General features: G+C 53.4%; 1 protein-coding gene across 1 annotated transcript; it reads left to right on the forward strand.

Moving 5' to 3' along the window:
- Nucleotides 1-684: 684 nt before the first annotated feature.
- Nucleotides 685-9,879, forward strand: MATN1 (matrilin 1; the record flags this gene model as incomplete). Its single annotated transcript, XM_081056412.1, has 8 exons — nt 685-778; nt 2,517-2,863; nt 5,361-5,583; nt 6,533-6,658; nt 7,087-7,503; nt 8,092-8,244; nt 9,094-9,174; nt 9,830-9,879. 8 exons carry the CDS (start codon nt 685-687, stop codon nt 9,877-9,879), a joined length of 1,491 nt encoding a protein of 496 aa, XP_080912538.1.
- Between the last annotated feature and the right edge of the window lie 16,321 nt (nt 9,880-26,200).

A 26,200-nucleotide genomic window follows, 5' to 3' on the forward strand; every position in this document is an offset into this window, starting at 1 on the left:
GTTTTCTCTACTGCCTTGCTCATATCAAGTACTAATGCGCGCCTTCCTCTGATTAGGATCTTGAAAGATTCTGTTAGGCTGAGTGAGAGGGAGGAAAGTCATTCTGGGCAGATGGTCTTGCATTGTGCAAAGGCTTGGAGGAAAACTCTGAGTCCAGGTGCAGCTGGAGAGCAGGGCTCACGTGGAGAGGCAGGGGACAGGCGAGGCTGGAGAAGGGGAAGTGTGTTCAATGAGGAAATTGGGGTTCGAATTGCAGGTAAGAGAAGAATTTGGTGTGGGATGAGGGGCAGGGCAGGGCTGGGGCGTGAGGCCATCGGACTCAGGTTTCCCTGGACTTAGAGTGGCAGCTATGGGTCAGTGCAGGCTCCAGCCCCTGGAGGAGCCACCCTCCACCCACCTGAGATTTCCTGAATTCCAGCTGCAGCTCTGGTTGCTTCTGTAGGCAAAGGAGCCCTTGTGGTTGCAGGGGCCTCTCCAGCTAAAGCCAGGCGGGTCCCTCCCTCTCCTAGCACACACACCTCCATTCAGCCCAGCCCCGCCCCCCGAAGGGGGCTAGGGACCGGGGCAGGGCACCCCCACGTCAGTAGGGGGCCGCCTGGCTGGGAGGCTGGGAAGCAAGGTTGATAAGGCTGGGACCCCACTGGCCCCCACAACTGTGCTGGCTGTGCCCGCGCTACCAGGACCATGAGGGCTGTCTCTGGTACCAGCCTTGTGCTCTGCGGTCTGCTGCTGCTGCTCCTGGCTTCGCGCACATTCGGGCTTGCCCCTCAGTCTAGAGGTGAGGGGGCTTATGTGAGGTGGGGGACACTGGATGAGTGACCCCTGACCAACAACCTGCGGGACTGGGCAGAGAGATGGGCAGAGGTGAAATGGGATCCAGGATGCGGAGATGGGCAGGGAGGCAGGGTGGCCAGCAGGATGGTACAGCGACAGAGATGGTAACATTCACAAAGGCCAGGGCAGGGGTGACCTTCAGTCTGTTCTGTCAGGGGACATGAGTGGGCCCCTCTCTGAAGGCCCAGAGCCTTCCCTGGTTTTTCAGGGATCATGCATGCTGCAGGGACTGCTGACTTTGGGGTCACTTAGGGCAGAAGCTATGCGGAGAGACGCTGATGTCTGGAGCTGCACCAAGCCCAGGCTGAGCTCATGACTCTGACGAGTGCAGCTCTGGGAGGCTGAGACTCCATTCCTCCTTCACCAGCCTTTCTAGCACATCGCAGATTGGGCTTCCTGCATGCTGTACCACTCCCAGAGTTTCAGCCTTGGACGCTGAATCCTAGAATACCCATCTCTTCCTGTACGGATGGGGAAACTGAGGCCGGAACGGGGAGGACCTAAGATGACACAGTGAGAGCCTCCTCACTCCCGACCCCCTGCTTTATGGTGCGGCCAATTCGCCCTCCCTCTCTGGGCCTTAGTTTATGTATTTGTAGCCTTAGCTAGTAGGGACCAGGGAGTGGCTGCAAGGTCATTTAAAAGGTTCCTTGAGGAACTGTGACGCCTAGGTCTACAGCACTGTGGCTGGGATCTGGGACAGCCCAGCACGCCTTCCGTTCCCAATTCTTCCTTCATCCTTGCTTAGCAGCAGCTCTGTGCAGTTTGACTTAGTGCAGGATGGAGAGGGAAGGGCCTTTGTACTGAGCCCCACAGGCTGCGGGTCCAGGCCAGTGACACCATCAAGCAGTAAGCCTTTTCTCCCCACTGGACAGATGGGAAAACTGAAGCTCCTGAAGGTGCAATGACCTGCCCAGAGCCATTGAGTGGCTGAGCCAGGATTTGAACCCGTCTGCCTCACTCCAACTCCATACACTTCCCAGCACTGGGTGCTGCTTCCCAGTGTGCCTGGAAAGACATCTTTCTTCAGGGGTGTGTCTTGGGGCCCACCTGATCAGGCTGTCAAGGTGACCACTAGGAATTCCTGCCTTTCTTCCTGTCCTTGGACACCAGCCAGCCGGCTGCGCCGGGCTGAGGGAAACTTTGGTGATTTGCTTTGATGCGCAGATGAAAGTGGCCAGGTTGATGGGCAGTGTGTTGGCCTTCAGGACTGTGACCACCTTGGAGGGCCCACCCTCAGTGCCCTCCTGCCCAGCTGGGAGAAACAGCTGCCCCTTGTTTATGGCAGCCATTCTGGGCTGCCACCTGAGAAGTGGGTTTTATTAAGGCCATCGTTGCTCTGTGCTAGCACCTTATGTGCACGTTTGTTCATCCTCAAAAGATCCTGTAAGGAAGCTCATTGTACAGACAAAGAAACTGAGGCTCGGAGAAGTGAAGTGAGTTACTCTAAGCCAGGAGGTGAGCCTCTGTCCCAGGGGCTGAGCTGTGGGGACTTTGGCAAGTTGCTTGCCCAAGTGCCCACATGCTGGCAAAAGGACCCAGCCAGCCTGGCTCAAGTCCAGTCTCCTCGGCCTGAGGCCTCTAGTCAGGACCTAAGTAGCTGCTGATACTCTGCTCCTTTCCCAGCCCCCTGACCTCTGCCCCCTGCTCCATCTTTGCCTTCTTCCTCCTGCCCCTCCCAGGGCACCTCTGCCGGACCCGGCCCACGGACCTGGTGTTTGTTGTCGACAGCTCGCGCAGCGTGCGGCCCGTGGAGTTTGAGAAGGTGAAGGTGTTCCTGTCCCAGGTCATCGAGTCCCTAAATGTGGGGCCTAATGCCACCCGCGTGGGTGTAGTCAACTATGCCAGCTCGGTGAAGCAGGAGTTCCCGCTGCGGGCCCACGGCTCCAAGGCCGCGCTGCTGCAGGCCGTACATCGCATCCGGCCGCTGTCCACTGGCACCATGACTGGCCTGGCCATCCAGTTTGCTGTCACCAAGGCCTTCAGTGATGCTGAAGGGGGTCGTGCCAGCTCCCCCGACATCAGCAAGGTACATGCCCCAACCTGCTGGGATCTGGCTATTTGCAGGCTCCCACCGTGTGCTAAGCACTTTGCCTGCATACCTTCTCATTCTCCCCACACCCCTACAAAGTGCCCATTTTATAGTCAGGAAGCAGACCCAGCTAAGAGAAGGGGCAAAGCTGAACCCATCTTTCACCACCCTTCCGATCCCAGGAGAGCACTTGATTATTTCAGTTTAGTCGGCTTTGCCTCCCCAGTCAGTCTGAGCTCTTCGAAGGTAGAGTGAGACAGTCCAGAGGTTTACGTGATGGTTAAGGGTGTGGACATGACCACCAGTCTGTCTGGGTTCAAGCTCCTGTTCCACCACACTAGCTGTGCCACTCTGAACCAGTGACTTCATCTCACGTGCCTCAGAGTCCTCACTTGTAAAATGGGAGTAACATAAAACGTCTCAAAGGGCTCGTAGGAGGACTAAATGAGATCACACGCATAAAGTGCTCAGAACAGTGCCTGGCACCGAATGAGCCCCATATAAGCATTAGCTAATTTTTTATTTAATAAGCCTTTGGGGCGGGGGTGCAGAAAACCCAAGCGATGTTTCCCAAGTCGCACAGTCAGCGAAGGCTCCAGGCAGCGCTGAGAATTTTCACAGACCTTGTACCCACAGTGTAATTTTTCAGCCCAGGGCCTGTGAAGCCCAGGTGTCTTCTCCCCTACTGGTCCTTCCACCTCCCCACTGCAGCCCTTGTTGGCCTGAGAACTCACCACTCACCTGCCCAGGGCCCCAGCCCAGAGAGGTACTCTTTCTTATTCTCATCCAGAGACCACTCGCCGGCATGTAGTAGATGCTGACACATAACGGCTGAATGAATCCTGCTCGGAGGTGGTATCCCCATTTTGCAGATAAGGAAACTGAGGCATGGGGAGCTTCAGCAACTTGCCCAGCTAATAAGTGGTAGAAGTGTTCACAGACAATAGCATATAACCCCAGTCATTACAGCCCTCAGAGAAATGACATCAGGCAGCCTGTTGGCCTTATTTTGTGGGGGCCACTTACAAGTTCCAACATGAGGTGAGGTAGATGGTCATGATGGCTGGGAGGATGTGGTGGCCCCAGGTGATCCTTATGGAGAGAGGTGGTGAAGAGGATGGTGGTGACCTCTGCAGTTGTCACATCTTCAGAGTTTACCGTTGCAGCCCAGATTAGGCCAGTGGTCTGGGGTGCGCAAGTGATGAAAGAGTTCCTGTATTAGTTGACACAGAGACAGAGGGTCTGGGGGAGCTGGCAGCAGACATTAGGTGTTCAGCCTGGAATTGACCTGTGGGAAGTCCTACAAGGTGGATCCAAAGTCACAAAAGTGGTTGAAGGGGAACAGCAGGGACTCAAGGATACAGAGGACATCGGGGGGAATGCATGTGGCAATGAATAGTCACAGCTAGGTTTTCAGTGCTAGGAGTCCAGGCCTCTGAAGGGGAAGAGATTGTACAAGCTCACTCCCCAGGGGCTCAGCGTAATGATACTACAAATAATAGTTCTCCTTCCTGGCTTCTTACCCTGAATCATCTCACTTGATCCTCACCACAACCCCCCTTTCCAGATGAAGAAACAGAGGCTCAGAAGGTGAGCTGTAACGTGTGGAGCTGCATTTAGAACCCAGCCTTGTCTAAACCACTGTACTACAGGGCACAAGATGGGGCTTGGGCACCCGGGCCAGGGGTGGGGGCCCAGGAATCAGCAGCAGACCCAAGTCAGAAGCAGAGAGGCAGCCAAGTGGGCTCGATGCTGAGTTCCAGACTCGGGCAGGGCTGTGAGGGTCCACGTTCAGGGCAGAGTCAGGCAGCGGGTAATGAGGGCCAGACTCCCCTTCTCTCTCACTTTCCAGGGTGCAGAACAGAGGAGCCTTATGGAGGAGAGCAGACAGTCTTTTCCTCTGTGGAAAGGGCTTGTAGTATAGAGCCCTTTCCACAGAGAAAAGGCGGCATCCTTCTTCGGTTTCTTGGGCATCTGTGTGGGAATGACTCCCTCTCAGGGCCTTGAAGGGAAGGATGGCCAGACTGGAGGCCCAGCTGCCATTCCTTAGCCTCTGTCGTCCTCTGGTGGCCAAAGGGCAGAACTGCACGGTGTTGGGCCCACTTGTTCGGCCCTGTCCTCAAAGGCCCCAGACTGAGGGGGAAGACAGGGCCCTGCGCTCTGTGGTCACAGAGCTGCCAGCCGGAGAGAGGAGACATTCAGAGGCCTTAGTCAGATGGGAGAACAAACACCTACCCCGGCCATGTCTTTCAGCCAGAGAAAACCTGTCTCCTTCCTTCAGCCAGGTTCTCTTCCCTGAGGCAGAATCCTAGTGGGGAATCCGATCCACCTGCAGCCAACTAGCTATGTGACCTGGGCAAGCCACCCTGCCTCTCTGGGTCTCAGGCTCTTCTTCTGCTAACGGTCCCGGGGTTTACTGAAGGGTCAGTGGCCCCCCAGAATCCCTCCTCCCCACCCGCCCGCCACTTCTCATACATTTCCCCACGCGTTGCAGGTGGTCATTGTGGTGACAGACGGGAGGCCCCAGGACAGCGTGCGGGACGTGTCTGCACGGGCCCGGGCCAGCGGCATCGAGCTGTTCGCCATCGGCGTGGGCCGCGTGGACAAGGCCACGCTACGGCAGATCGCCAGCGAGCCGCAGGACGAGCACGTTGACTACGTGGAGAGCTACAACGTCATAGAGAAGTTGTCAAAGAAGTTCCAGGAGGCCTTCTGCTGTGCGCAAGGCGGGGCGAAGCCAGGGCGGGGGCGGGGTGGTAGCCCATACAGGGCAGGGACTAAGGTAGAGCCAACATCTGGGGTGGGCCAGAGCTGGGGGCAGGGCCTAAGTGTATTTGGGGCAAGGTTGGTGGTGCAACCTGGGTCAGACTGAGGTAGGACCGGCACCAGGGGCGGGGCCTGATTCGGGGGCCGGTCCCTAGTCCAGGTTTAAGGGAGTTGGACAGAGGTAATGCCAAGATCCCTTTTATGTGGCAGGGTCCTGTCAGGGACTAAGGAGGAGCAGGAATGCAGTAAAGATGGGGCCTTAAAAAACCTGTGCATGTTGGATGTCCTGGGTGTTTGGGTGCCAAAGTCTTCCACGATGCGGGAGGGTCTGAGGGGCTTGAGCAGTGGACGGAAGGAGAAGGTTGAGTCCTTCACAGAGGGGAGGTGGGCCTGTGGGCGGTCTTTGAAATGTGACCAGTCAGAAGGGGTGGGGTCTCGAGTAGGATGGGGCGGAGCTAGGGCAAGGACTTTCCCCATTTGTAAAATGGATCTAAGAACATATATCTTAATTGTGAGGATTCAATGAAATAACTCATGGTATAGTGCTCAGTAGGTGGTATTTAACAAATATGCGTTGAGCGTCTTCTGTGTGCTGTGTTTTTTGCTGCGTGTGCTGTTGTAGACACCTGAGATACAACAGTGACCAAAACAGATGAAAAAGGTCTTACCCCTGTGACCTTTACCTTTTTAGCAGCAAGTTTTAGTTTTATCATTTGCATTATCTCCTTCTTCAGGGGTGTCAGCCCTGATGCGGTGATTCCGGCCCCGGGCTGAGGGTCCCGTGCCTGGACCCTACCTAGTTGGGGGCCTTAGTTTCCCTGAGTGTGTGAGGGCCCATGCTGGCCGAGATGTCCAAGGCCCTGTGACTGTGAGATTCTGAGTCTCTTCTTGTCCCCACAGTGGTGTCAGACCTGTGTGCCACAGGAGACCACGACTGTGAGCAGGTATGCGTCAGCTCCCCAGGCTCCTACACCTGTGCCTGCCGAGAGGGCTTCACCTTGAACAGTGATGGCAAGACCTGCAATGGTTAGTGGGCTAGACAAGGCAGCCCCAGGGAGGGTGGAGTAGGGAGGGCATGGGGCCTTGGCTACTCTCCAGCCCATCCGAGCTTCCCTGCACTTTGCCTCTGGACCAATCTGCAAAGGTGATAGATGCCTTCTAGAGTTTGGTATCTGCAGAAAGTTCTTTTCTGATTTCTGTCCCCCTTTCTTGTCACAATGGGTGGTGGGCTTAGTGCGGTGGAAGGAGTCACATCGTCTTGCGTGCGAGTCTTGGTGCCCTTACTTCTGAGCTGTGTGATTTAAGCTTCAGTTTTCAATGCTGTAAAACGGGGCCGGGAACTTTGGCTTTCTAGAGGGAGTTTGAGGACAAAATGGGATGATCCTCAGCACAGAGCTTGGTCAGGATGGATGACTGTCTTACGCGTCATCTTGTCACCTTCCCACACTCTCCAGTCTGCAGTGGTGGCGGTGGAAGTTCGGCCACTGACCTGGTCTTCCTCATTGATGGTTCCAAGAGCGTGCGGCCGGAGAACTTTGAGCTGGTGAAGAGGTTCATCAACCAGATTGTGGACACGCTGGATGTGTCAGACAAGCTGGCCCAGGTGGGGCTGGTGCAGTACTCAAGTTCTGTGCGCCAGGAGTTCCCGCTGGGCCGCTTCCACACCAAGAAGGACATCAAGGCAGCTGTGCGGAGCATGTCCTACATGGAGAAGGGAACCATGACGGGGGCTGCACTCAAGTACCTCATTGACAATTCCTTCACTGTGTCCAGTGGGGCGAGGCCTGGTGCCCAGAAGGTGGGCATCGTCTTCACTGATGGTCGGAGCCAGGACTACATTCACGATGCTGCTAAGAAGGCCAAGGACCTTGGTAGGCACTTCCTTCTGGACCCTCAACACCACTGATGCCCAGGGGACATGGCACAGCCCAACTGTCATGTATCTTAGTGTCTGTTCTGATTAGTGCCCTAAACCCTGGTTCAATTTGAATAGGATCGGTTGGTTCATCCATGCCTTTCTTCTACTCGTGACAAAACTGAGGCCCCTGGAAAGTAAGTGGCTTGTCTTGGTGGTCTCTTTGTAGGTGGGGCTTGGAGCTTTTTCAGTTGAATGTTTCCAAGAACGTGCCAACTGTTGGAAGGTAGCCCCACTTTGGGACAAACTCGAGCCTTAGTTTTATCGCCTATTAAATGAGGGTAATAATAACCACCAGGGGATGGTTATGAGAGTTCCATGAGATTACAAAGCTCCCAGTACAGGACGTCAGCACAGGTCTGACATATAGTAGAAGCTCAGGAAGTGTTGGCTTCGTCCATGTCTGTCCCAGGCATTGTGCCTGCAATTCCATCAGCTGCCACCAGGGGACGTTCCGGTGTGGATTTCCCAGGCATTCTCTAAGAGGCTCAGCCAGGCTGCGGGTCACCACGCCCACCCTTTTTTGTCTTGCTCTTCTTGGCAGGCTTTAAGATGTTTGCTGTGGGTGTGGGCAATGCCGTGGAGGACGAGTTGAGGGAAATTGCCTCGGAGCCCGTGGCAGAGCACTACTTCTACACGGCTGACTTCAAGACCATCAACCAGATTGCCAAGAAGTTGCAGAAAAAGATCTGCGTCGGTGAGTGAGGCCAGAGTTGGCATTGATGGGAGGGGCAGCGGGGGCTCTGGGGTTGGGGCATGCAGCCATTCTGGAATTGGATGTGGGTGGGGAAAAGCAGGAACTGGGTGGCACCAAGAGTTGGCAGAACCAAGAGGTAGGCCGCCAGTCTAACTCCTATCACCAGCAAACGTATTGAATGCTCAGTACGCGAATGGCACTGTTCTCAGTGCTCTCTAATGATTAAATCAGTCAATCCTATTTGGTAGGAGTGTTGTTGTCCCTCTTTTACAGACAGGAAACCAAGCCCAGTGGGGTAGACACTGTGTAATAACTGGAGGAGCCAGGATTTGAATCCTGCTCCCTCCCCTGATCCTGCCTGGTGACCTTCGCCCTGGTTCCCAGTGGTAAAGAGTATGGACTCCAGAGCCAGACATGCCTGCGTTTTCATCTTTGCTCTGATACTAACTAGGTGTTCTTCATGGACAAGTTGTTTCAATGCTCGGGTTCTTCATTTGTAAAATGAGGTTAATGATTTCAATCCCTAAGGACTGGGGTGAGGAGTCACCAAGATGACCTAAAGGCCCCTAACAGCAGGTCTTGCACATAGTGGGTGCTCAGCACGGTGAGGCTATTATTGGAGTTCTTTATCAGAATCTGGGGGATCAGGAAGACATTCAGGGGTTGCCCTCCATCACTCCTGGGAGGTCTGTCCCAAGAACTTTACGTGTCTCTCTGCCTCCTCAGATGTCCTAGGCCACACACTTCCCAAAACTCCCTAGTCCTGGCCCTGGGCAGTGACTACCCTACCTCCCGTCTGGGCAACCACTCACCATCCCCTTCTCTTTCCCTACTTCCTTTCTGCTCCAGAGGAAGACCCCTGTGACTGTGAGTCCATTGTGAAATTCCAGGCCAACGTGGAGGGGCTGCTGCAGGCCTTGACCAGGAAACATATCCTTTCCCTGGGCGGCGGGGGGCGGGGAGAAAGGGGCAGGGGGCAGGGCACCGTGGGAGGAGGAGAGGGAGCCATGCCCTCTTGTGTGGTGCTCCTCCTTGCCTGCCTCCTGCTTAAGGTGGGCTGTATTCTGACCAAATAGGCTGGCACCAGCTTTGGTACTGACCCTGTTAAAGCAGGGGCTCCTAGAGGGTAAGCAGAAAAACTGAAGCAGAGGTTTGTCTAGAGATGGACACACACAGAGTTCTGGACACACTCAGGAAAACATGGTGTCCGTGGACACCCCACTTCTCAGGCTCTTGGTGACGACTGACACCAGTCTTCACTCAGATGGAGCTGGGCCCCAAATAGCTCCTCTCGCTTGGTCAGGACTAGGTGGGGGGCCCAGCAGTCCTAAACCTGCAACTGGGCAGGGCTGGGCATTTGAGGCTCATAGTACTGGCTTTGTTTTTTGGAGAGAACCATTCTGAGGGCAGTGGATGTGTAAGTTTCAATACTGGGGAGAATACATGCTATGGGGGGTTGCGGTGGGAGAAAGCTCTGGGAGAAGAGCACCGTGAAGGAAACAGGAAGTGAAGGGCCGGAGTCCGGGTGCCACACCGTCACCGCCCTTCTCTGGTCAGCCTGCCCCTTCCTTAACTCTGAGTCCACTGGAAGCTGTGAGTAAGCGGCTGGCCATCCTGGAGAACAGGATCGTCTAAGGCCACCTGTCCATGCCGCGGCTTCTCCATCGCTCCACCCCACGCGCAGCTCACAGAGTCCTGTGTGTGTCCCCTACAGCCCCGACTTTAGTCTAGCTTTGCCATTTAGGGGGGTTTGGAAGGGGCAGGCCCCTGGGACAACACCAGGCCTCTCCCTCCTCCACCAGCCTGCTAGCCCTGCAGGGTGTGTGTGTGTGTGTGTGTTGGGAGTGCATGAGTGTCTGGGAACATGTGTATGTGCCTGAGGGCGGGGTGTGTGTCTGCTTCTGTGCAAGAGTGAGAACACAGGGGTGAGTGTGAAAGGGATTTTGTTTGCATGTTTTCAATCAAAAGCTTAATATATTCCCATTTTTTTAGTTAACCCTTTCTTTACTGCAAGTGCTGTGAATCTCTTTTCTGATTTCTCTATTTCTTTTTGAAGAAACAATTAAATGTGACTTAACTTAAGCCCCGGATGGGCCAGAAGCAGCATGGTTATTTGGGGAGCAGGAGAAAAGATGGATGAGGGTGGCGGGTGATGAGGGATGGGGTTGATTTCAGGATGGTGACAGTGGTGGGTAGCAGTGGTGACGGCAATAGCTCCCATCCCCAAACCCACATTGTCCTGCCTTTTCAGTTACACATTCAGTTCCCTGATTTCATTTCATCCTCCCAGTAACCTTACCCCGAACAGACTTGACTCATCCCCATTTCACAGATGGGAAAGCTGAGCATCTGACTGATAAGTGACTTGCTCAGCGCTGGGTCAGTTGGAGAGCCATGACTGGCATCCAGGACTCCGGGACATCAAAAGAAAAAAGGCATTGGAAAAGAAGGGCAGCGGGCCCAGATCAGACTCATTCATTCATTCATTCATTCGTTCATTCATTCATTCGTTGATGTAGATAAAAACACTTAGAGAGCGCATACCCCATGTCAGACAGTGGGGAGATTGTGGCCTCTGAGAAAGACACTGTCCCTGCCCTTAATGGACTTACAGTTGAGCAGAGTCACTGTCATGCAGCTGGAAGAAAAGAGAGTGGGTTTGTGTTGTACCAGGAGCCCATGGGGTGAGTGTGCATGTGAGAAAGCTGATGGGAAGGGTCCCAGCCTGATCCTGGGCTGGCCCAGGTGCCCCTGTTGGAGTTCTCTCTGTTGGTTCCTTGTGTTTCAGAAGTTTCGCCAGCACCTGTAACACAGACCCCTGCAGCCCCCACCTCAGGGACAGCACAAGGGAAGGACCGATGGCCCTAAGTCCCCCCAACTCCACCTGGGATCTGCCAGCCTCTCCCAGGCCCCTCTGGAGCAGTGCCCCTCTGCAGTCTCCATCCCTTGCCTCCCAGAGGGGGAGTTTGGGCGATTCTCTGAACTCATTCCTGTTTAATGGACCATTTTTAGTGTTACTATTAGATTCACACTTGAGAGCATGGAAAGAACATGGGAGCTTACAAGAAGCTCAGACCATCCTGGAAGATCTTCCTTAGAGGCAGTTCAAGGCGGCAGGATAAGACCCTTAGCAACACTCAGAAGCCACATCATACAACAGATAGCCCCACAAGAGCAATGTAGTAGTCACACAACCTCCCTGGAAGAGGGAACGGCCACCAGCACACACCTCTCACTGAGCCCTTTCTCTGTGCCAGGCCCTGGGCTAGGGTGTTTCTGCCGTCTGAGTAGGGTCCATGTCACACACATCTGTGGCGAATGCTCAGCCCACACTTCCCTTCTTCTGAGATTATGTCCTCCTTACCCCCCACAGGACGGAGGGCAGGGTGGCACCATGTTGATGCAGTGTGACCCTGCTTCCTGGACTCAGCTGATGGGACAATGGGTGGACAGTTGACCCAACTTGGGCCAATCAGGGTCTCTCTTCTGGGAATTTGGACGTGGAGACACAAGCTACCTGGCTGCTGGTCCTGGAGCTAGGAAGTCTCTATCTTCTTCCAGGTGCAATAAAAGGCAGAGATTGGAGGCTGCTACCATCCTCAGGGAAGAGAAAAACAGCATTTGCTGGTTTTCTGATGGCTTTCCAGTTCAAGGGTGTTTCCGTTATCTATTGCTGTGTAACAAACCGCTCCAAAACTTAGTGGCTCAAAACAACATCCATCTATTTTTGTTGTAATTCTGTGGGTTGATTGAGCTCAGTCGGGTGGTTCTTCTGCTCCATGTGGTATTGGCACAGAACCCACCCACGCTTTGACATTGTTTGGGTCTCAGCCAGGCTGGAACATCCAGCATGGCCCACTCGTGACCTGTGCCTGGGCTGTAAGTTTCTCTCTCTCTCTCTCTCTCTCTCTCTCTCTCTCTCTTTCTCTCTCTTCCCCCTGTTCTCTTGATGTAGTCTCAGGGCCTTCTCCATATGGTCTCTCCAGCAGGGGCCCTGGACTTCACACCTGGCATCTCAGGGCTTCCAAAAGCTTTGTAGTTCTGAGGCCCAAAAGTGACACTGAATTCCTTTCGCTGCGTTTTATTGGTCAAAGCAGACCAGCCCAAATTCTGGGGGCAGGGAAATAAGCTCCACTTCTCCATGAGGGGAGAGTGACAAGGAATTTGTGGCCGTTTTTAATCTACTACATGGAGTCATTCACTGGTCCCCCTCATTGGGCCTGGCTACCTTAACTGCCTTGCTCATCCCTAAGACACCCAGAAAACCTTCTCAGCAAAGTTATGCATGGCTGAGTCAGTTTCTGTTTCATGCAATGTGAGAACCGTGACTTCGCTGTCCTCTGACCTCCATTTCCTCCACCAAGGTGTATGTTGGTGGCCTTGGTGTCTTGGTTCTTACCCTTCACTTCTGGGAAGGGACCGACCATCCTGGGTTCCAGCAGCACTCCTCAACTACCTGGTAACTTGGCAGGACCTTTCTCCTCTCTAAGCCCCACAGTCTACCCCCGTAGAAAAGAAATACTGGCACTGCCTCACGGGGGTTGCTGGGTACAAATGCGATGATGAATGAGGAGCGCTCCGCACAGTGCCAATGATACTTTGCATCCAGGTGGAATTAGTTTCACAGCTGCCATCTGGAGTGTGGTTCCCAGGCCTCAGGGACCCACCCACACGTGTCAGTTCCTCATCACTTCCCTTGCTCCCATCAGGCAGTGGTGTCCCGTGAGATGCTTCCACTACCTGGCCTGCAGTGGCTGTGCCACCTGGAGCATCTGTTATCCTGTGGGACACCACCTCAAGCAGGTACCGTGGCTCTTCACAAGTCTCCTGCTTCTCGCTAGGTGGTTTGACCCGCCGGTGTCTTGTTAATGGGTACTGACCCCCAGCTCTATCAGGACGCAAAGACAAGGACAGCTTTGCCTCTCTCTGCTTTGAGGGGCACCAGCTTGAGTGTGCCAGGGCTCAGGGAAGCAAGATATGGAGGGTGGTATGAGCCCGCAAGCTTCCAGGGATAGCCGGCTGGCTCCATCGCTCAGTTACATGGCAAACGATGGCACTGCACCTTGGCCAGTCCCCCTTCTAGGCGCTAGGGCTAGAGGGGAGAACAAAAGCCCCTGTGCTCACGGGCTGGCATTGCAGCCCCACTTTATTTCTGGCTGTATGAGCCTGGACAAGTCGTCTCGTCTCCCTGCGGGCCTCAGCTCCTCACCTGTTAAATGGAGAGATTACCCAGAAACAAGAGTAACAAGGAGAAATCTCCAAAGGGGCGTATGGTGTGTACTCAACGGCTGAAAGCTGCCAGTACGTCTTTTCTCGAGAAGTGCCCAGGGCACCTGTCTGGCCTGGCAGAGACCAAGCTCCAGGCCAAGTTGCCAGGAAATGTCCCATGGGGAGGTGATATCAGAGGGTTAGTGGCCCTGTTTTTGGAGTCACGTGGCCCTGGCGGGGGTCCCCACAGTCCCCCTGCCTTGGACAAACTCCTTCATCCTCTGACCTCAGCTTCCTGAAGTAAACAGGGCAATCAACACACTCTCCTCACATGTGGACGTGCTGAGGGCACCTAGACAGAGAGAGAGCTCGGTGTGGGGGTGGCCAACTCTCAAGGAGAAACCAGAAGAGGTGGATTTGTGGGGAGCTGAGGGCTGGGCCTGTGGGGGAAATCTGGAAAGGGAGGTATGTGGGGAGGGTGAGGAGAGCCGAAAGGGGCACATGTCTGGGAGGAGGAGGAAGGGAGCAGTGACATCAGGCTGTGGGCTCTAGGGGCAGTTCCAATCTTCCTCTCTCCCTTTCCTTCCCTCCCTTTTTCTCTCCCTTCCACATTTATTAGGCATTGACAAAGGCCAAAGCATACACAAGGCACTAGGGATAAAATGAAAAAATGCAAGGGTCTCTGGCCTCATGGTGCTCACCATCTAGTGGGGCAGACAATTAAACAGAAGTTTGCACAGAGAATCTGCTGTGATAGCAAGATGGAGAAATTAGGGTGTGTTGCAGGGGTGTATAACAGAGGGTCTAATTAAGCCATGGGGCGGTGGGGAGGCATCCTGGAAGAGGTGTGCATAAGTGTGGATCCAAAAGCAGTTGTGGAGTTAGGAAAAGCATACCAAGCGGGGGGAACAGCACATACAAGGACCCAAAGACAGGAAGGCCTGGGCCCTCCCAGGGCCCGGATGTAGTTCCACGTGGTGCGGAGCAGCCAGGAGCAGGGTGGAGGCCCAGGAGTGGGGATTGAGCCCCTGCTCAATCTGGAGGGTGGTGTAAAGCCACTGAAGAGTTTTAAGTAAGGAAGTAATGTGACCAGTCTTCAATTAAGAAATGGGACTCATGTGTGAGGCAGGCCGTGCAGAGGCCTCAGCTGGGATGGGCATCTGAGTGGCCAGCCCTCAAGGAGAAGCCAGAAGAGGTGGATTTGTAGGGAGCTGAGGGCTGGACCTGCGGGGGAAATCTGGAAAGGGAGGTATGTGGGGAGGGTGAGGAGAGCCGAAAGGGGCATTTGTCTGGGAGGAGGAGGAAGGGAACAGCGACATCAGGCTGTGGGCTCTAGGGGCAGTTCTGATCTTCCTGGCTTCTCCTTGAGGGCTGGCCACAGCCCACACTGAGGAGGGTATGGTGACCTTGAGGCTGGCCCTGCCGGGTCCTGTGCAGCGTGGCTGGCCAGCAGTCAGAGTGAGGCAGCAAGAACCTGGGCTGGGTCCAAATCCTTACTGTAGGGAGAGTTGAGAAATTGCTCATGACGGTGGCACTGAGGGCCCTGATGACTCCTTCCAGTGACCCCAGGAGTTAGCATTCATGTCCCCCATTTTACATATGATGGGGACTTTACAAGTAAGTAAGTAAGTGGAGGAGCAGGATTCTAGGTTTCCTAACAACTGCATGAACCTAGCTTTGCTGCCTGTGATCACGAATGTCAAGCCCTGGGCACATAGTAGGTACTCAGCAGATCCCAGGGGCCTCTCTCCACTCCCATCGTGCTCCCAGGCAGTCAGCAGGCTCACAGTTTGGCAGAACGTGGACCTTGTCCTGAGGAGCCTGGAGTTGGACTGCAAAGGAGGAGGCGGATGGGTCCAGGCAGGGCATGAGTGCACCACCAAGCAAGCTGGGGGTTGGAGAAGGTGCTGGACAGGGAGACTGAGCAGGGTCTGCGGCCGGGGAGGGGCTCACAGATGAAGGCTGGGTAGGCCATCGCTCAGAGGCTTAGAACTGGGGGGTCTGAGGCTGCTGAGTCCTCTGAACTGCTCAGGCCTGGTTTGGTCCTCACTCCTGGCTGAGCTGAGGTGGGTTGGAGATCTGAGGCCTGTGGGACTGAGCCTTTGGATTTCCCATAAAAGCAACAAATGGAGGGTGTGTGTGTCCCCAGGACTCAGTCATGTTGTGGGAGGGGACTGCTTCCTGTTTCCAATAATCCTACTCCAGGAATGAGGAGTTCTGTGGCAGGAGGGATAGTGCAAGAGGCAACTGGTGGGAGAAGAAGCAAAAGTAGCCATCTGCAGACTGGACCACAGGCACGTGGGTCAGAACAGGGTGAGTTAGAGCTCCTGGTCGCAAGTGACAGAAACTCCACACCAACCAGCTCAAGTCCAAGAAAGGAGTTGATGGGATCTCATGACTGAGGTGCTGGGCTCAGCAATGTCATGAAGCCTTGGTCTCTCTCCACTCTTGACTCTGGTCTCCACCATGACAGCCTCAGGCCCAGGGGGGCCCTCTCCTTGAGGCCCCGCAGCTTTGCAGTCACACCTTGCCAGCTCTAAGTTCAGAGAATTCAGCCTCATTGGCTCATATTGGGTCCTGTGCCCGTCTTTGAACAATCACTGTGGCCAGGGTGATGCAAGGCTCTGTCTGACTGGCTGGACCAGTGGCTCTGCCGCTCCCTGGAGCTGGGATGAAATAAGCGCCATAAAACCCCTCCAGACCCCCCAAGGAGGACGAGAGGTTATCAGACGCCAGGGCTTGGGTGCTGGGTGGGCAGGACTGACAGATGTCCCAAAGCTGGGGTCAGAGATGGGCTGAAAGCCCCGTCTGGACTAGATTCTGTGGATCTCATTTGTACCTGTATCTGGGGTCCTATAGCTCTTACAGGACCATGTCACCAGGCTCCGAGGAAGGAGGGGCCCACATCCGGGGGGTCTTTTAAACCCAGACTCCTGCCACTAACTAATCCCAATCCTCCCCACAGCTACTCCTCCCACAATCCACCTTCTCCATGTCATTGCTATGTCTCTGCTCTCGGTATGATCAACAGAAGGTTATAGGTAAATGCCAGAAAGACAGAAAGCCAGCATCTCCCCAGGGCAGCCAGTTTATTGGCAGACGGCACATTACTTTGTAACTGATATATATATATGTATATGTATATATAATTTTTGTATAGGTAAACAGGATTAAATGAGGATTTTTTTCTTTCTTTGTCTCCTCAGGTCTTGGACAACAATGGGAATCTCTTGGTCTCACATTGAATTGGTTACCAGGTTTCAATAAGGGGTTTGTCTTTGCAATTACAGTTCATTAATGGATTTACAAGGGAGGGAAGATGGCAAAGTCCGCTAAGGGAATTGTTCCGCATTTCTCCTCTTTTAATTACATGATTTTCTCCTGGACCAATGCTCTGTGAAAAATGGGGTGGGGAGGGGAGTCCCAGCACGCCATCTGTTCCAGATGCAAATGCAATTAATACGGGAGGAGACAGGAGCTGTTCAGAGGCTTCCTGCTACCTGAGGATGGGCCTGCCTTCTCTCAGAGCTACTGCGTGACTAGGAGAGTCGGTCACCAGATCTCAGCTGACCTCTGGGTATGCTGACATGGGGATGATGAGAAAGGTCTGTTCATGAGAACATGGCAACCTTTGAGTATTTGAAATCAGGCTCAGATGTAGGTCACCCATTCAGTTACCAGTTTTTGATATTCTTTAGGTGCTAGGCGATAGACATCTGATTTCTAATCCAGACCTCTCAGTGATCCTTTTAATAAATTTGTATCAAAACCAAAGCCTCCAGATATAAAGTGGCAGGGCTGGAATTTGAACCCTGAAATCTTGGCTTCAAAGTCAGGGCTCTTTTCAGAACATTGCCTCTCTGAGGTTCAGCCTCACTGTGATGCAAGGGGGTTCTAGTCCTTTTCTATAGGTTGTGACCATAGCAGGTTGACTTGCCTTCCTGCCTTGTTCTTTAGTCCATTCTGAATGCTGGTATCAGAGTGACGGTTTTACAGTGCACCTCTGTTCAGGTCGCACCCCTGCTCAAGAACCTTCTCTGGGGGTGGACGGGTGGCTCAGTTGGTTAGAGCGTGAGCTCTGGGCAACGGGTCTACCGGTTTGATCCCCACATGGGCCAGCGAGCTGCGCCCTCCGCAATTAGAATGACGTCAATGAGCTGCTGCTCAGTTCCCAGGTGGCCACATGGCTCAGTTGGTTGGAGCGCATCCTCTCAACCACAAGGTTGCCGGTTCGACTCCTGCAAGGGATGGTGGGCTGTGCCCCCTGCAACTAGAAACGGCAACTGGACCTGGAGCTGAGCTGTACCCTCCACAACTAAGACTGAAAGGACAACAACTTGACTTGGAAAAAGACCTGGAAGTACACTGTTCCCCAGTAAAGTTCTGTTCCCCTTCCCCCAATAAAATCTTAAAAAAAAAAAAAAAGCATACCAAAAAACCCTTCTCTGGCTGCCTATTGTCTCCAAGACAAAATTCAAACTTAGCCAGACACCTTAAGCACTGTATGGCTTGGTTTTTGCCCAGGCCTGCTGGACTCCAAATTTCCTACTATTCCCACTCGCCTTTTGCTGCTACCTGGGTGACCCAGTTTCCCTAGCTGTGAAATGGACCCCTGACACTGGAAATGATGATCTCAAGCACTGTTTGGACAGTGGAATTAAGCGCTTAGTGGGACTCAATTTGCAAGCCTGAGGCTGCTATGGAGGAATCTGGCCACAGGATGGCACCATCTGTCCAGGAATGGGTGGGCCAGACCCATCTTGGGGATGGGATTCAGCTGTAGTCATTGAGCTGGGCTAGTTTCGGTCAGTGACTTTTGGCACTCAGTAACCCTTAATCTAATCTCTTTAAACTACCCCCTCCCTCCCACACACAAAGATTCCCAAGGAGAACAGCGATCTCTCTCCAGGGGCAGACAGTGGTGTGGGTCTCAGCAGAGATGGTTATCTCCCCATCCCAGCTGGCCCCCTCTCATGTCCCTCACTCTGAGATGCTGTGTGAGGAACCTGGGCTGGGTGCATCTCTGGTCTCCCAGGACCTGTCCAGGGACTTTGCTGGACCAGGAGGCAGCTCAGACCTGAATGTTGGGGATGGGGTTGGAGGCTAAGCTGGAGCACCCCAAGGAAGTATCTTATTGACCCCTTCTTCTCTTGTTTCTATAGGCAAATGGCTGAGTCCTCCATCTCCAAATCAAGATGTAATTGTTTCTGAACCAAGATAACTGCAGCCTGGTGGGGGGTGAGGGGTTGTGGGGAGAGAGCCCCAGAGAGCAGTGTCCAGGCTCTCTGCCTCACACAGAAACGTGCTGGCTCGGGTAGTAGATGGTCGTCAGCTGTGACTAGTTGGCCATCGGCTGTTACTGGTTAACCATTAGCCACTGATATAACTGCAATGGCTAAGCTAGCAAGGTGTGGCGGCGTGGTGTGGCGTGGCAGAGTGTGGATTGCGGATTGCAGAGAGGCGGATTGCAGTTAGCAAGTGAGGTTGGTTGGCAGAGACAAGTGGACGGCAGGTTGCGGATCGTGTGGCTCCTGCTTTTGTGTCTCCAACCCAGCCGCCAGTGAGAATATAGTGGTATGACTCCCCTACCTATGGCTCTGTGGGTGTTCCTTTCTGGCCTCGCCATATCCTGCCTTCTTATGCGGGGAGCGGGCCCAGAGACTCCAGAAGAGACCCCGCCAGACATCCCGCGTGACAGGGGTATTAGGGACCCTGAAATAGAGGTGATTCGGGGGCCCCAGGAAGGCTCAGACACCCTGAAAAGAACACAAACTCTACGATCCAAAGAGCTGAGGTGAGTCCCTGCACTGTCCCTAATGTGCGGTGTGACTTCAGGTGTGTGACTGCCCCTCTGGGTCTCAGTTTGCTCACCTAGGTAATGGGGAGGACAATTCCTTCCTCGCTGGAGCATGGAGACTGAAAGGAGACTATAAGTGCTGAGTGCAGGGCAAACACCCAGTAGTGCTCAGGACGGGAACTGCATTTTTGCTGGGGTTTGGGTCCAGGAGCTGCATCTCAGGTCACAAATCTCCCACCAGGGCTTCCAGGAGGAGGCAGCCTCTCATCTAGATGAAGAACTGTCCTTTTCTCCCCCATAGAAACGTACTAACAGGTCAGAACGCGTGCCCTCCCACTACCCACTCAGGTTTGCAGGGCCCGAAGCGGCTCCTTATAAAGTGTAAGACGCTGCCCTACTCAGTGACGGTGATGGAGAGCCTGAGGTCTGTAGGGGGATGGTGCCCAGGGCCCAGACCTGAGTGTGGGATGTGGCTACATACCCAGGCCCTGCGTGACCTTGGCAAGTCCTTCACTTTTCTGAACCTCATTTCATTGATGGAACCTCAGACCGTGTCAGGCTCGCACTAGATACTTCATCCAAGGGAGCTGAACCTGAAACTCCAGTATCCTGACAACTCCATCTGTCTTTTCTAAGGGACCCCCCCTGAGAGGGTGTGATGTGCTCAGTCATGCCCCAGAATGAGCTCAAACTCTGCTTCCCGGGCCTTGATAAATACGTGGATTGAATGAATGGGTGAAAGTGAAGACCATCCGGGCCACACAGAACATGTCCCCTCTCTCTGTTTCCCATAGACTTTCGGTGATAATAATAATAAATAACTTATAAATCGTGATCATATACGCTGATATATAATACTTATATAGTATACAACACATTATGATATATAAATATATAGTATAACATATACACAGGCAATCTAAATATAAAATATAAATATATTGTTCCCTAAAAATATATTCATAGTATGTCATATAACTACAAGTGGTAACGTGTAAATATAACTCTACGAATAGCTAACATATGTCAGTGCTATGAGCTTGACCTTGTTCCAGTAGTGCTAACCTCGTTTATTTTTCACACTCAGTTTGGGAGAAAGTGCTAGCCCCATTTTAAAGGTCTGGTAAAGTGAGGCTCAGCAGAAGGGACTTGCAGAGGCAAGTCGAGGCTCTGGGGCTTGAACCCAGGCCTGTCTGCTTCACATGAGCTTTCCTTCCTCTAGGGGAAAACCCCTTTGTTGCTCTGGTGCTCTTTGGGGTTCATAGGTTGGGGTCTTGCCCTGCCAGCCCTGCCTCTGGACCCCTCCAGGGTGGCCATGTCCCTCAATGTCCCCTCTCTAGTGCTGGCTGGAACAGACCCCTTGCCCAGCCCCGGCAGCCTCTACTTCCATCTGGAGGCCTCCCTGCCTGCCTCCCACCATGGCTGGCACAGCTGCTGCTTGGTCATGTGGTCACACTGAGGAAATTATTTTTCCCTCTTTTTGGTATCAGATTTTCCCTTGCAGTTTCCTGCCTTCATTCCTGGCAGGAGCCCTTGGCCCGTGGACAGCAAGTACCTCCCAGCCTCTCTCCTATGGGTGGTACACAGCCAGAAATTCTGTCCCAAGCCTGGGGCTTGCTCCAGGAGCCAGGCCTGGTGAGGAGTGCATGCGGTGAGCACCCCAACGTACGTCCCATTCTCAGGGGCCATCGTAACTTTTTGATCCCTTCCGCACGGGCCTTCCCTCACGCCTGTGCTTAGCTGGGGCCTATCCAGCTCATGGTATTTCCTTTGCTGAGGCCCAGCCAGAGACAGCAGGCGGATGTGGGGCCTCCCTAGGAAAAAGAGAAACCACCACTTTTCTGGGCTGGGCTGGGCTGAGGGCGGCCAGGGCAGGTCCACCACCCAGATGCCACCTCCTGCCCCTCCTCCCAGCCCCCCAGCAGCAGGCCCAAGACTCTCAGGGGAGTGGGACGTGCTCACCGGGACTCTGAGTGACGACTACAGGTAGTACCTGGATCAACATTAATATTTTCTATTTTACCAGTCGTGTGTATATCAGGAAAAAACCCCTAAGCAGTTAATGCATTGAACCCTTGATTTCATGGATATTATTGCTTAGGGTGACACAAATTGAAAAAGGGAGCTCATTTGAAGTCAATTTAAAGGGAAGGATTGAGTCAGTATCCTGCATGTGGAGGGTGGCGATGGCAAGAAGCACGGAAGGGCCAGAGGAACGGCTGGAGCTGGGGAGACACTGAGGAGGCCCGGGAGCCCCAAGTGAGGCGTCCGGGGTTCAGCGTGGCTCTGCCTGAGCAGGTCACTGCATCTCTGTGCCTCCATTTCCTCCTCAGATAAGGAAACTGAAGGTGTGAGAGACCCAAGGTCAGGCATCTAGGAAGTGAGAGTGCCACAGTTTGAGCCTCAGTTTCTCCACTCTCAGTCCAGGGCCCTCCTGGAACTTACACCTGTGGCCCTGAGCCCTGGGCTTGGTGCTTGATGGAGCCTGTAACTGTAGGTTATTTCCTGTCTGTGCTGATTAGGGCACAAGGAAATCATGTGCTTTGGAGCCAGGCAGGTCTGGGTGGGAATCCTGGCCTGTTACTGAACAGTTGGTGACTTGGCCTGTGTATCATCTGGGACACTCAGTTTTCTCATCTGTAAAATGGGGACATTAACGGAGGCTCTCAGGGCTGTTGTAAAGATTACAGAAGACAAAGTATCTGAGGCACCCAACACAACCTCCCTCCCTTCACCCCTCTTCTCTCCCAGGCCAGCCCCTCCCTCAGGCCCTCAGGCCCTATTTTCTCTCCCCTGGGTCCTGTCCTGGAGCTGCCTGTGTGACCTCTTCTGTCTATGCGGTTACTATAGCAGCCACCTCAGCTCCTGGGCACAAAGAGAAAATCAGGCCAGAGGGGTAATGAGGCTGCACATCTCTGATCTGTCCCCTGATGGCTTCGCTTCACAAGGCATCTTCCTGCATAGTGGCCAGTCACTGTCTTGTCCTTGGGCCAAAGGCCTGTCCTGCCTGGGCCTGGGGTGGATGCGAGCTCCCCTCTGTTCACATCTGGCCAGCAGCTGCAGAGATGGTCCAGCAGGCCTGGTCTGAGGCCACAGGAAGCAGATTGGTGAGTGCCGTCAGCCTCCTCTCACATACAGGCCTCTGCTCCAGGCTGTGGAGGACTGAACCCCCATCACCCCTGTTGCTCTGCTCCATGGTCACGTGTGCTGGGCTCTGGGCTCTGGGTTTCCTCTCTGCTGCAGGTGCCCCGGCACCCCAACCATTCTGATGAAGTCAGGGTGGGTGGGGAGGAGTTGTCCTGGGATACCATGGGGGCCCACTGCGGATTCAGCTTTCTCTGGAATTCCAGCCCCTCTTGCCTTATCTCCTATTTCTCCAGTGCCTGGGATCCAATACCCTTCCAGAGAAACCAAACTGAATCCTCAGGACAGCCGTTGCTCAGAGGCCCCTGAGAGCCACCAGATTCAACACTGCATATAGGTGAAGACCTCTGTGCGGAGCAGGGTGAGTGGATCAGGAAAAACACACAGGACTGAAATGAAAGTGGGCTCCTGGCTTCCTGCCCCCAAGCTGTTTATACTGAGGGAGATGCCCCCCAAACGTCCACCTGGGCTTCAAAGTCTACCTCCCTGCTATTGTCACAACTAATACTAAAGGAAAAATCCCCGAAGTGTCCAGCTGGATCCACATCTGCCCAGTGCTTTTTCTAATGGTTTCTAATCGTTTTCATTACCTGGCACTTCAAGACCCATTTAACCCACTCCAGATGTGGGGGTGCTGTAGGAGTCCCTGTGGTGACCTTACCTGCGTTACAACAGGTAACAACCACCCCTACCAGGAAGGTCCCAACTTAAGGCAGCAGGGGTGCCGCACACACTCCCTCCCTTGGGTCTCGGGGAGGGCAGGAGGAGAGAATGGGAGGTGAAAGGATGAGGTGGGTGGGGTGGGGTGGGGGTGGGTGGTGGTGGTGCCCCAGCCCTGTCTCGCCAAGCTGAGGGGTGCTCCCCAGGGAAAGTGCATGCAGGAGAATTAAAAAAAAGAAAAGAAAGAAAGCAGATTGTAGACTAATGTTGAGAACAAGGGGAGAGTCCATCTCTGCTGGCACAACTGCTGGCACAGGCTTAAGTGGAGGTGGGGAGGGTCTGGGGGTTAGGGCTTCTGGAATATTTTGATCCACACTCCTGACTCTGGGTTCTTGAAGGGAGAGATTGGGGTGAGCCAGGCAAGGATGAGAGAGAGGGGAAAACAGAATGCGAACTCCCAGGAACCCCACTTTTGAATCCCAAGAGGTCCTGGAGATAAACGGCTGAATAACTTCCTTCTAAGGATACTGAAATGTAAGGAGCTCAGGTCTTCCAACCTTCACTTCCATCACACAGCTGGAGGATTTTTGAATACGCCAGCACAATTCATAGCATCTGAGATGCACAGAATCTTGGAATTAGAACATCTTTCACAACTCAATGGTGTGTTTTATAGAATCTTTGAATTCCAGGATCTGAGCGTCTTCTCTTTATACAGAATCCTAGAATTATGGGATCTCAGAAACATTTGTGGGTTCACAGGCCCACAGACTCTTAGGGCTTAGGAATCTCTACAGAAGAGTTGGAAAAACATAGACTCATTCAGAGCAACTTAGAGTTGAAATAGAAATTTTGAATCAGAATATTAGCACAAGAAATGACCTGAATCCATCTCCTTCCTATAATACAGGAAGCCCTCTTTTGGCTGTCCTGTAATAACTTGAACACTTCTAGGAACTGTGAGCTCATCATCTGACAAGGCAACTTGTCTCACTGTTGAGCAGATTTGCCTGTTGATGCTGAACCTAAAACTCTCTCCATGTGACCCATCCACCCGCTCTCCTTGGCCCAACTCCCTGCCTTTCCCCATCCACTTCAAAGAGCCGAATGGGTAGAAGAAATAACACAGAGATGAAGACAGAAACTAAACTATCTCCTGGCTAAAAACAATGACTTTTGGGGGCAATGGGCCTGTGGAAACACAGGCCATGACAACCCCTGGCAACGATACTCACACCCTCCTCTGGTGCTCTGCCCAGGGCAGAGCCAGTCATCTGTAGCCTGCCCTGCCCTCATGCTACCCCTCCAGCTCTGCAGAGGCAGAAAGTTGAGCAACCACTGGAAACAATCATGGGAAAGGCAAGCTCTGCTTCCAGCTAACTCCCAGCCAACAATAAGAAGGATTTGATGGTGAAACCAAGCACCGTTCTGACTGTGGGAGCTGGATTTCATTAGGTTGTTTTGAATGTCAACTAGAGGTGGAGTGGGGTGGGGTGGGGTGTGATGGGGAGGCCCAGCTCCTCTGATGAACCTCCGCCATGGTACTAGCTCAAGGCAGAGCTAGAAGGGTAGGCCCTGTGGGCAGACTACTTAGTTGGGAGTCCCAGCTCTGCTTCGCACTAGCTGTGTGACCTTGGACAAGTTGCTAACTTCTCTGTGTCTCTGTTTCCTCTCCTATGAGGGAAGGATAATGGGATTACATCCAGTATGATCTCTAGCCTTCTTCACTCAGGCAGGCTTGCTTGTTTCCATCCAGTAATGCGTACTGTCATTTGCTCAGTGCATTCATTTGTTATGCTCTCACCCATTCTCTTCGTTCATTCATTCATTCAGGCATCACTTCACTTGTTCTCCAGGCAAGTGCATTAATTCATTCATGCAACCTGGCCTGCTGAGCCCCGCTGCTGCTCAGCCTTTCTCCAGCTTATGGGCAGACTGTCCAGGCCCCAGAAGTGACTCTGGCTGTGAGGCTGGTAGAAAATTAGTGATCATTCCTATGTCACTTAAAAGTGTTGGGAATTATAAGGATCTAGTGTATGACTTCATTCGGGTCTCATGGCCCAGGAGCACTAGATCCCCACCTGGTCTTCTCTTCCTCTCTGCTCACCACCCATTAATGGGTGGACCCTGGAGGGTTGGTTAGATCAGCCCATATGGAGGGGAGCCTGTGGCCTCTAAGTGCTTTCTGCGTGACCTGGGTCAGAAACACCAGTCCTCCCTTTGTCCCAGGCAGCCCTTTCACCACTGGGTTGGGTATCTGAGCACCCACGAGCTCTGGGTTAGGAAAAACTTCTGCCTCTATTGCATGTGCAGAGAACAGAGGCCGTCATCCATTCTGTTACTCACAGCCCTGGTTTTATGGAGGTGTATGATCGTGTAAGAACACAAAATAGACTCTTTATTTCAGAAAATTAAACAACCCTCTTTCCTTGAGCATCTCACTTGTGACCAGGAGGAGCGGTTGGTAGGGGCTGGATCTAGTTCAGGGTGGGCTCTGCTGACGCAGGAGGTGACGAGATGGATCACGTCCAAAATCCATTCTCTGTGTTACAGTGGTCTATGGGCATCCCGCAACTACGTGCCCCCTAGTTGGTTGCACTAATTAATTGATTTTATTGCCTATACTTGAGGCCTCTGGAGCCATCACATGCAAATATATGCAAATGACCAGAGGAGTGGGTTGAATGCAAAGCCTGGTGAGCATCAGCAGGATTGGGCTGATTTCTCTGCTCACCTTTTCTGTCGAAATCCTCTCGTGTTCCCCAGATGCAGGAGAGTAGTGGAGAGGAGCAGGGGCCTTAGCACCAGCCAGACCTGGGTTCAAATCCCAGGTGTGATCTTGGGGAGCCCCTTCACCTCTCAGTGCTGCGTGTTCCCATCTGTGCAGTGGGGATGACAACAGTGTGGCTTGTGCAGGGCTCGGGGGCCCAAGGAAGCAGGCGCTCAGTAAACAGAGCTCACATCATTGCTGTTAGAAGCAGCCCCTAAATCCTGCATTTTGGAGGTGGTGGGGAGAAGAGAGCGTCCCTCTGGGCTTTGCAGCCCTGGCTGAGCATGTGCTCCTTGGAGGGGGACCTGCGATGTCCCCTAATGAATGGCAGCTGCTCCGTAATAGACTCCTTGCCCCCTCTTCCTGTCTGATATGGC

Source organism: Rhinolophus hipposideros (genome assembly GCF_964194185.1).
Source record: "Rhinolophus hipposideros genome assembly, chromosome: 8".
Classification (NCBI taxonomy): domain Eukaryota; kingdom Metazoa; phylum Chordata; class Mammalia; order Chiroptera; family Rhinolophidae; genus Rhinolophus; species Rhinolophus hipposideros.